Here is a 12,037-nt window from a genome sequence, read left to right as displayed (position 1 = left end):
TCCAAATGATAGGTATATAAATCTCATTTCTAATGAGACCAAGGTATCTAAAATACATACTCTAAACATTAGCATGTTTCCTGAGTCAATCTTTCAGTTATTTACACTGCATTTCTTGGGACAGCAAAGTAAACGATGATTAATACAAACTACTCTGTGAACACAGATTTCTTCTCACCTGATGTAAACATCATGAAAAAAAGAAACAATAAGCAGAAAAGTGACCACTCACAGATTAATATTAATGTATGAATTTACATTAACATTTTACATTAATCTTATTTTAATCCAAAGGCTTGTTTAAACAGAGTAAACTAATAAATTTGCAAATATATTTTCACAAGTAGTTTTCAATGGAAACTTTGATAAAAAATAAAAAGTATCAGAGACCTGACTTTAGCAGGTCACAGGCTTGACCAACAGCCTTTCAGATCTTGGGATAAGGATATGATTGTCATTTTCTATATTGCCACAACAAATAATTTTCATACAGCGACCTTGTTAGTGCCCCAGGTTTTCAACAGAAACACACAGTTATGAACTAAATCTGCGTTCCTATATGAAAAGCAAATGAATCTCCAGGAGTCCAAAGAAATCCAAAACCCACATAAGCCAATATATTAGTTGAAATCCTGAACATATGACAAAATGAATTTGCATTACATCAACAGTTTTTGGACTAGCTAGAACAATTATTGCAGGCTTGTATGAAAGACTGTACTAATGCTCATTGAGTGTAAAGGCTAAGTAATTACATACCTTTTGAATAATCATGCCCTGTCCTACAAGGAGCTTTATGACACTGAGCTATATGAGTCTAATTGACATGACTGAAGGTTTAACAAACTCATGCTATGCCACGTGGAATAACCTAGAGACTTAACTCAAGATTAAAGTTAAAGGCCTGATTCTCATTGCCTTCAGAATGCCAACTGAAAGTCTGAGGTCAATTGTACTGTCATTACATAGAGAGAAATTAGCTACCTCATTACCCAAGTAATGCTGATATTTCCATAGGGAGAGATGCTCTTACTTTGGCCAGCTCTTTCCAACAGGTCTTTTTCCTTTTTGTTTATATTACAAAACATATAGCTGGCTTTATTAATATACTATGCAAGATACTCCAAAGCCACACACATATAAATACACACAGACATATATAAAATTTGCTTGTCCCCAGAAGTATATAGACAATTAGCTGACACTTTAGCTTATTAAAAATAACACTGATATAAAACAAGTTTTAAACTACCAAACAGTTCCAGCCAGTTGGAGCTTTCTATGTCATCCACACAGCTAAAGTCACACACTTATTTTTATATTCATAATCATAGACATCTTACACAAAGCAATAAGTATTTACATACATGCAAAAATAACAGACATAAGCAGCTCATTAGTTACCATGGCAGGAGGTAGCACCAGAACAGAGAGGCTCTCAGTTGTCACTGAAGCTTTTAAGTGTGCTGTGGCATAAGCACCAGTTAGGTACAAAACATACTGCTCAAGAACACACTCTTCATTTTTCACATTTTTCATCTGACCTCATACATTGATCAGGGTATCTCCTTACTAGAAGAAATACAATCTTACCTATGAAAATAACTACCTGCAACCAGTTTACAATGAAATCATTTAAAACTGTTCATGAAACAAAGTGATTCTTCCAGCTCTTATAACAGCCTGGTATACAAAATAGTTCAGTGAATACAGAAAAACCCTCTCCAACAGATGGAGATTTATCTGTTCTTTAGAGTTTGGCTACCTATTACAATTAAAAGAGGTCTTTTGCTTTTGTTGCTGACTAGATTATATCATCAGAATAAATATGTCCAATGATTTTTGCAAAAGTTTGAATAAACTCATATAGACTGAGGTAAATATCACCAAGCATTCACACTTCACAAGTTCTTCTAAAAGATTACTTATAAATGGCTTTTCCATTTCTAATAGTGTAATAATCATGTAGGAGCTACTTCTATATGAAACAGGTAATGACCCAGGGGGAAATAAAGTGATTAAGGCACTCGATTACTCATTTAGAGACTGGGTTCATTTTCAGAATCCACCACAGATTCCCTCTGTGATTTTTAGAGAAATTATTTGGTTTATGTCTCTAAGAAGCACTAGTACCTTTTTCCTCACCTTTCTTTGTGTTGTTTGGTAAGTATGCAAATTCTCTGCTACAGAAAGTGTCCCTTTTCTGTGGGTTTCACCACATATTGCACCATGGATGCTCTAACTCAGATAAGGACTAAAATAAATAATTTCTATTCGTCCCTCAGTGATGAGGGGTAAATAGCTACTGATTCAAGTATGCACCTGACACAGGTCAACCTGTAGGACACAGACCTACATATTAAAAACACAAGTAACTTCTTGTTTTTAAAATAAGTACACCAAAATGCGCAAACAAAAAAAAAAACCAAACAAACAAAAAAAAACATTAATGGGTAAAAATGTGGGATCTTATCTTTACAAGTAAATCCAATGTCATAAATCGAAACTGTATTTCTGGAACACTTATCACTTGTGTGCCCTTCTGCAGTTTCACACAGCAGCATGTGCCTTCTCAACCTCAGGTTCTAGCAACTGACATGAAAAATCACAGCACTTTCAAGTCGGAGCGAATGCTTGAGGCTCTCGACTCTGAAGCAAAAACCCTCAAATCTACACTTACACATTTTATACAAAATCTACAGACAATCAAAAAAGCTTAGTATACCATAAAAATAACACCTGGTTGCTATTGTTAGGTATGTAGCTGATTACACATTATTTTTTAAAGAACAGAAATCCAGAGTCTGGAAGCATCGCTTCACCGCGGACATATCCTAGAAATACAGTATTACAGAGTACCTTGCACTACTGGCCCATGTTCTTCTGGCACCCAAGAAAAAATTCTGCCAGTTCTACACATTTCCTTTCTATTTATACCCAGCAGCAACCAGTGCATTAATTCTTGTTTCCTTAAGTAGCTATACTCTTACCTTGATGAAAGTGTTTTAACAGTCATCATACATTAGACTCTAAAACGAATCTCTAGAAAGCTTGACAGATGGTGTTGTGAAGGATAATGCCAGGTATCTGGTGTGAATCTGACATTAGCATTCCCGACAGACAACTCACCTTCATCTTTTAAAAATCCACCAAAATATACGTAGTCCTAGTTATGCTAAGAAGGAATGAGAAAACTAGTCATTTGTTCAATCTCACAGTTGCCCAAAATACAATTTCTGCATGGACTTGATGCTTAGAAACATCTATTTTATTCTCCTTTTTTTTTAACTTTACTTTGCACGCTTTCAATTTTGCCCTTCATGCATTTTCTTTCTTTCCCATGCATACGCGCACACTCTCAGTAGATACTTCCCCCCTCTGGGAAAAGATCGAACTGCAAGGTCCAAAAAATACATCCCTCTCAGAAATAAGGACTTTGTTTATTGTATGTTTATTAGAAAAACAACCATAAAAAGTAGCATGGCTGCCTCTTCAGCAGCAAAGTAGCTATGACAAAACTGTACTAAATGCGTCAGTATTCATACTGAATTTCCAAGCTATCAAACAGGAGCACTCTAACAAAACCTGGACTCAGTATCTTCATTCAAAATCAATAAAACATACATTAAGGAAAGACAATATAAAGACTGCTGATAGAGAAAGACACTTATTGCTAACACGGTAAGTTTTAAGTAGTTATGATTTTTCTTAAGACATAACAGAACTTTGGAAATTATTCACCACCTCTGAATGTGAGTTTATTTGAATTTCTGACTCTCTCAAGGGCCTAACCATATATTTCTTTGCCTTAGTCTCATTTAAGGGCTTGACAGGTTGTCTTGATTTATACATTATTCTTTACTACTTCTTTTTGACATTAGGTTTCAATTTTAACAGGGATTTTTTAAAATTAATGTTATACACCCCAGAAGAAACAGAAGTATGAGGGGAACTTACTGGATTACACTCCTGCAGAAGTTGAAATGCTGTACCAGAAGGCCTGCACTATATTCAGCAGTTATTAAAAGGGAGACTGAATTATAAACTTTTTAAAGAAAGAGTCTCCAGTTGAACTAGTTCAACTAAAGCAAGGAAAGCAGAGCGAATTACAGCGAATAACAAAATGTTACAAGCAGTATATTCTGGATCACCATACGATTCCAAGAGAAAAATCATCATGTCCTGGATGAAACAGCGTCATGAAATTGATAAGCCATACTCAATCAATGCTTGACATTGCCTAGTCAACTACAACAGTGCCACATTAACGGCATAATAGTATTGCCATATAAACCTCATTACTTAAGCAGGGAAAACAAGATGTAACGAGTTTAACGAGCAACGTGCATCTGTCTTTGTGCAAATACAGCCGGGAGCCATGGAAGCCCTTCCCGCAGCGGCGGACCGCCCGCGGCAGAGGCGATGCATCTCCACGGAGCCGCCACGGCCGGGCGCTTCCCAGAGCGGGGGGCAGAGGCAGCCGCTCGCTGCGGGCGGAGGCAGCCGGCGGCCGGAGCCGGGCTCCCGTCAGTCAGACGGGCTCCCTCAGCGCGGCGCCCGGCGCGGGGTCCGGCGGAGGCGCTGGGGCGCACAAGCCCCACGAACGAGGGCCGGCCGCAGTCGGCCGTCGCTCCGCGCCTCCCCACGTCCACGCGTGGCCGAGTCCCCGCTCGGCGGGGCGGGCGCCCGCCGGCCGCTTCCAGCGCCAAGGCTGGGCGGGAGCGCGGCCGCCGCCCGGCCCGGCCCGACGCCCGCCCGCCGACCCGAGCTCCACAGCCCCAGCCGACCCCGGGGGCGGCCCCCACCCCGCGGAGCGCCCGGCGCCGGGAGAGCGGCGGGGCCGCGGCGCCCCGCGGCGGCCGTTGGGCCGCGGCGGGCGGGAGCGGAGGCTTACCGTCGGCCAGGAGGCGCATCGCGTGAACAAAGGAGGGATCCAGGCTGTCCTTCTCTGCCATCAGCTCGGGCAGGTACTTCTCCTGCTCCATCGCCTCGGGGCCGCGGCGCCTGGGCACGCCGGGCGGGCTGCGCGGGCGCCGGCTCGCTCCGCGCCTCCGGTCGCCTCCTCGGCGCCCCGCGGCTCGCAGGTGCCGCCCCGCGGCTCGCCGGTGCCGCCCCGCGCCGGCCGCCCGGCCCTCCCGCGGCGGGGCGCTGCCCTCGGCGGCCCCGGCGCCGCCTCCGCCTTCCCCTCACGCCGCGCGGGGGCGGGGGCTGGGGCGTGCGCGGGTCGGCGCGTGCCGCTCTCCGCGCGCCTCGCGCGGCCGCTCCCCCCCGCCCCCCCCCTCCCGCCAGTGAGCGACCCTCGCCCACCGGCGGCCTTAACTAGGGAGGCGGGGCCAGGCGCGCCCCGCCCCCCGCCGCTCCCATTGGCGGCTGCGCCCCGCCGGGCGGGGGCCCACGCGGGAGACTCGCCGCGCCATTGGCTGTCGCCGGGCGGGCGGCCCGGGGCGGCGGGGGGGGGCGCGCGTGAAGGAGAGTGTGTGTGCGCGTGTGTGCGTGCGTGTCTGTGCGCGGGTGTGTCGGTGTGTGCGGATGTGTCTGTGCGCGTCTGTGTGCGCGGGTGTCTATGTCTGTGCGTGCATGTGCCCGTGCGTGTGCGCCTGTGAGCGTGGGCGTGTGCGCGTGGGCACCTCTGCGTGCAGCTCTGCGTGTCCGTGTCTCTGTGCGGCTCTTCCGGTGTGTCAGTGGGAGCGTGAGCACGTGCGATAGGGGGGTGTGCGCGCTCCTGTGGTTTTGCGTGTGAAAGCGCGTGCCTGTGCCAGCGTGTCACTGTGTGTCCGTGCGTGACTCTGCCCGTGCCCGTGGGGGCTGGCTGCGGGGGCGCGAGCACGTGTGTTGCGGTGTCGGTGGAAGTGTGCGCGTGAGCGGGGTGTGCGGGAGCGTGTCGTGTCTGTGCGTTGTGTTGGGGCGTGAGTTTGGGTGTTGCGTCCGCCCGTGAGAGCGCGCCCGCGGGTTTGCGCCCCCTGCCCGCGTGTGCCCGCACGTCTCCGTGCGCGCCCGTGTCTCTGCGTGGGGCCCCGTGCCGGCGCGCGGGCGCCCGTCGTGTCCGCCCGTCTCCGTCGGTGCGCGGCTGTGCGCGCGTGGCAGCGGCCGGCTGTGGCCGAGCGCGTGTGCCCGTGTGCCCGTTGTGACTCCGTGTCTGTCCGCCCGTCCGTCCGTCTGTGCGGGTCCGGGCGTCGGCCCCGGCCGGCGGGCGCTGTCCGCGGTGCTGAAGCCGCCGGCGGGGCCGAGGCGGCGGCGCCGCCCGGCGCTGCCCGCTCCCCTCCCGCCCCGGCGGCCCCGCGAAGCGCGGAGCGCCTTCCCCGGGCTCCGCCGCGCTCCCCGCGCTCCTCGGCCCGCCAGCTCGCCGCGGCGGCCGGGGAGCTGCCCTGCTAACGGGGCGCCGCACGGGCGGCGTGCCCGGGATGGAGCTGCGAGACGGCATCTGCCCCGGGGACGTGACCGGAGCATCGGCGGTCAGGCGCGGCTGCTCGAACAGCGCGCTTTTGAAAACGTCCGCCCCGGCTGCCGTGCACGGCCGGAGGGCGCAGGAGGTGCTCGGCGGTCCTGAGGGGAGGGGGCGATCTCTGCCGAGGAACGCCGCGCTGCACCGCCCCGAGTAGCTCTCTGCAGCTTCCACGGCCCCAGGTTACAGAATTAAAGCTATTATGCAATTAAAGTGTCCACAGCTGGAGGAAATAGAATTGATTTTAATTAGAATTTAGCTTTAAGTATACATTTACTACAGGTTATATTTATCCAGGATTTTCCCCCCAAAGACAATTTAGTAACGTGATTTGATTTTGAGAGTAAACAAAAGATGCTTAACTTATCTTAAGCTGTTAAAACTTCATTTGTGGGACCTCAAAAGCAAACAGTCTACCACACAACACAGCGTGTTGTGCTCAATCCCTATGCGAGATTCTTAGTACTTAGTACTAGGGCTACTAACATTGAATTTGTTCTGGTGAAATAGAGAGTTGCTGCAATAATACACTTTTAAATCACCTACTACTCTTCCTCTTAAGATGTTTTTGTTGCGGTGTTCGGAATTTTATGGTTTTGTTTGGGGGTTTTTTGGCAGAGAATGAAGGAATGAAGAAAGGTAAAAAATCAAGACAAAAACTCTATAAGGGTATCCACAAGGTTTTGAAGACATGGTACGACCATTGCATAAAAATTTGATCTGTGATGGTTTTAAAATAGGTAAGACACATGTAGGCAACATTTACACAATTTCCACTCAGTTTTCAGATAACTGAGGGACTACATGTGTTTACAAGAATACGTAGAGAATGTCAGTGGCCAATGTGCTATTATTCTATAGGATTTCTGGGGCGGGGGCGGGGGGGGGGGAGGATAAAACACCTGAGAAATAACTTTCTTGCTGAGAAGGAGTAGGAGCAGGAAAACAGTGTGATTTTAGCAAACTTGTGAAACACTTAAGAAGCAGATAGCAGAATGGAAAGGTTTAATTGGCAATCAGGTTTTATTACAAATTGTGTGTGGGTATAACGGGAAAACATAAGTCCTCCTTTTAAAAAAGCAAATAAAACAAAGAGAAGGATAGAACTAAGATATTTTATTAATAATTCACCCTGATTCAATTTACCGCATGAATAGTTCTTCTTTCCTGGTTAACAGTGTAGCAAGAAATGGCATACTGTTTGCAACACAGCTCAGGACTGTCTTGCTTGAGAGATCACCTGTGTCTTCAAATCATACTTCTGTGGCTCTGTTCCTCAGAATAATTCAGGCTGGTGCCCCTCAGTTCAAAAAGAAAGAAGGCGGGTGATAGGTGTATTATCGTAAAGTACCTTCAAGACAAATCTAAGCCATCCTCACTCAGAAGCAGCCCTGATCTGGTAGGTTTCAAAACATACCAGATGGTCATGTAGATGGAAAATGAGTTTTGGGGGCTTTCCATCTGGGGTGTTAGAAGAATAGTGTTACTGTGGTCTGTTTAATTGTACTTAACCTACTTAGATCGTAGGAAGCTTTGATTTAAACACCTTTAAGTTTATTAAACAGTGGGAAGTGCTACATTCGTCAAACTCATTTTTTTCTGGTCGAAGGAGTAGAGAGCAGGTTTGCTTGCACAACTTTTTACAGCAAAGTAGACAGAGACAAGTTTCCTGTAAGTTCATTTTTCAAAAGTTATAAAGTTAAATTGACTTTCAGTGATACTTAGACTGCAAAGCCATTGAGATGCTATTCTGAATTTTACCTTATACCTCATTTAAAAAAAAAAAAAAAGCATTAAAATCTGTCAGACAGGAAATATAGACTTCTAATGACATCAAGCATGACTTCATTGCTAGTTGGAGATCAATTTTTTTTCATAGCTACTAAAAACCAAAGACACATTTTACAACTTTTTAGTTCGAAGTGTCAAGGCAAATTAAAGTTTATCTGTACTATATTTTATTACCAAGTCTGATATTGAAGTGGATCACAGCATACCAGATTATAGCTTATTTGAAGACAGAACAGGTAACAACCATTATGTATTTTTGCCAGTGCCAACTAAATGTATGTGTATTATCATGTAGCACTGAGGACAAAAGGCAATAGAAACAAAAAAATTGCAGGAAAATCTCCAAACTTTCAAAATGCTTATTTAAAAATTATGAAATCTCTTGAGAATATGCAGCAGAATGAACAGTCAGTGCGAGCACAATGACAATGAATCACCATTCTGACACATTGCATTAAAGTCAATATAATAATTTAAATCAGTACAGTTACATATGTGTGTGTGAGTACATCTAGGACCTCATACACCAAAGATCAGATTTGTCAGGAGTTTTCAATTTCAGAAATTCCATTTGCTTTCAAATTTCTTCTCTGTTTCACTTGTTTTAGCTATGGGTAAGGGTTATCTGGTTCCTGAACTGACTACAGATCAGGATAAAAAAAGTAGGAAGTTTCTCCTATCATCTATGTTAACTACATCCTTCCCTTACAGTGGAATTATAATTGACAATATAACAAATAAAGAACCAGCAATGCATGTACAAAAAAGAGACAATGTCCCAAGCTCCTTTACTTTATTTTCTTCAGTTCTTCTTGGGATACTGTCTGTATTCAGACTCCATCTGATCTCTGCACCCTGGCCTGTGGATACCAGTCCTTGGACCATGTGGCTTCACTGTTTGATAATGAGGCACCCGAACACGCACAAGCTGTCAATGCAAAGCTTGTTTCCATGTAAAAACACTGGGATGACGTATTGGGCTTTGGCCAGTGGTGGGTCTGGCTGGAACTGGCTGTGCCCTCTCCTCATGGAGGCCACCCCTGCAGCCCCTCACACTGCTAACACCGTGCCACGTAATCCAGAAGGGAAGTGTGCGTGAGCAAGTGCACAGGTCACTGTAGACCACTTTCAGACAGCAAAAGACCCAGCGGTATGGGCCACCCCACAGCTGATGGATCTCCGTGGCAAGTCCCTGTTCTCAGTAGAGTTTTGATCTCTCCATTCATACAACTGAATAAACACTGATTTTCTTAAATAGAGACAAGTCATACAGCTCAGTCTTTAATCTATATAAATCATATAAATCAGCTTCAGTTTTAAAAAGTATCAGCATTTATTTCCTTCCAAAACATTAAATAGTTTCATATACTTGGTGAGTCAAGGACTCCAGAAGAGTTCAGTGTGAGTTCTAGGTGTACAACGAATGCTGGTTTACGCTATAATTTGGTTTATGATACCCTCCTTACAAGTTCTTAGTTCATGAAAACACACATGAACTAAAATTATGTATGTTACAGCTCTATTTCATTCTTAGCATTCTTGGCATGTTGTAAAGAAGCAGCAACTGAAAAGGTGACCTAGGGTAAATGCCATGAAAGGAAGCATAACCTCACTGAAAGATCTCCTTTATCATTAATTTGGGATTATTTTAACCAAAACAGTAAACTATGAAACAGCAGTTGAAGACTGAAAAAATGCTTAAATAGAAATGAACAGCAAATAATAAAATGCAGACTAGAATGTCTGTTCTCTTCTTTCTTCCTTCTGATGCTACAAAAACTGACAGAGAAGTTGTGAGTCTATGACATATGACTATAATTTTCTCCTCTCCACATGTAGGTAAACACCAGATCTTATATTTTGCTTGCCTGTGTTTGAAGTTCTATCTCTGTTGTTCCTTCTGACCTTTATGTTACAGCTTATCCATTGCCAGGTAGCTCAAACACTTTCACAAAAATCTTCTCCGTGATCATAGCACAGTCTCCACTTCACCTGCTTCCTCTAACCTTACTGTAATCAATAAGTAATAGATGTCTGAATTTCCCTTTCATCCTTACCTCCAAGGTTTAGAACTGTTCCTTTTCATACAAAACCTCCAATTACATCGCTTTCTAATTTTCCTTTTCATATGATGCAAGATGTTTCCTTTTGTACCTTTCTTTTACTTTCTCCCTTTCTGCTTATTGTTTCCACCATCCTTTTCCAGTATGCAAATCTCCCTTTAATACAAATTTCTCCCTTGGAGGATAACAACAATAATAAAAACTGATGGACAAACTGAGGTACAAAGAAGGTGATACTTGATTTAGAATAATTGAGTTACAGTTTCCAGACTCTTAGGAGCTAATCCTTCTGTTTATAGTTGTGTCGATTGGTCAGCACAGCAAGTTACAGAAATTGGTAGTCTAACCTACCTTTAGGCATGTAAAAATCCGGTGTCTAAGTCTGCTCCAGTCACCACAGACAGCCTTTATAGTCAGTAGGTTGAAATAGGCTCTTCCAGCAGTTTATTCATCTGACCTGCAGGTACCTATCTTTGGTTGAGGTGAGTCATTCTATGCAAAATCTGATTTCTCTCCACTGGATATGAAGTCAATAACTAGATTAGAGGTAAACATCTAGCTTGTACATAACAACATCAGTGCAAATGAATTCCAACAGATTTCAGTAGTGTATGACAATTAAGAGGCCAGAGGAGTTTGTCATGATATAACAGATGATAGAACAGAAAAATAAGTCTTCCAAAAAGTGCACGTGATTTGCATGACAAAATGTATTCTACTTCAGGCATACAGACATCAAAAGGCAGACCATGCTCAAAATAAAATGACAGAATTTATTTGGTAAAAAAAGATGAGATGGAAATATATATATTTTATTTAAGATGCAAGTAAATCTACAAATACCTGAAGAAAGTATTATACCCAAATGAGAATAGAATTGTTTAGAGGATGCAAAGTATATAAACTAGAAATAAGGAGATTAAATTACATATGGGAAAATGTAAACTGAATGTAACAAGCTACTTTTACCATTTTATTTAGGAAGTGAACTTTCATCAGAAGTAGAAAGCAAAGAAAGGGAAGCTTGTAGGTATGGATACAAGAAAGCTGATAATACAATATAATTCTGCTTTTTTTTTTAGATTTTTTTTGTTTCTTTTGGGGATTTGGTGGGGTTTTTTGGTTGGTTTGGTTGTTTGTTTTTTGCAATGCATTTGTAGCTTTTTGTCCAGTTTGGTTTTAGTTTAAGTTTTGTTCAGAGAATATTTATCTGTAATTGATTAATTAGCAGCTTGATTTTGTTAACTTTGCTTCCTTAAGAAGGTTACAATGGAGACAACTGCCTGAGCTCAATTAGCTTATTGATCAGGTACACAAAGCCCATAGCCAGACAACAAGATAAAATTATACTTTATTAATCCATTGGTCTATTGCAATGTTGAAACAACAGAAATGGAGCCAATTCAGCATATGATTTAACATCTGCCTATTTATGCATTTACAATATATAGCTCTACAGAATTTAGCCAGTTCCCACTTACTTATCAGAAGTGTAGAAGTACACAAAAAAAATCCCAGACAAGTCATCTATGGATGGCATCCATCTGGCAATCTTAAAATCAGATATATAGAACTACAGGATATACAAATCATCAACAAACAAGAAAATTCTTCACTAAGCAAGTTTCAAGATACTTCACAACATTAAAAGGTCAGAAGGAGTTCAACTAGCTCTCCAAACCGTAGTCAAACATTATGGAACTTTTGTTCAAAATGAAATGTGACATGGGGAAGGGTTTGA

At 43.7% G+C, this 12,037-nt stretch overlaps 1 protein-coding gene across 1 annotated transcript in view; it reads right to left on the bottom strand.

Moving 5' to 3' along the window:
• The window catches only part of KHDRBS2 (KH RNA binding domain containing, signal transduction associated 2), a gene marked incomplete at both ends in the record, with an annotated part of 376,341 nt that extends 371,356 nt beyond the window's left edge, over positions 1-4,985 (bottom strand). Inside the window, one exon of the mRNA XM_082305658.1 lies at positions 4,895-4,985. Within this exon, the coding sequence (XP_082161784.1) occupies positions 4,895-4,985 (91 nt within the window). The remainder of the gene's footprint in view (positions 1-4,894) is intronic.
• Between the last annotated feature and the right edge of the window lie 7,052 nt (positions 4,986-12,037).

This window comes from Platalea leucorodia, assembly GCF_965183815.1.
Source record: "Platalea leucorodia genome assembly, chromosome: 3".
Lineage (NCBI taxonomy): Eukaryota > Metazoa > Chordata > Aves > Pelecaniformes > Threskiornithidae > Platalea > Platalea leucorodia.
The sequence above is the reverse complement of the archived record's forward strand: the minus strand, read 5'-3'. Positions and strand labels throughout refer to the sequence as shown.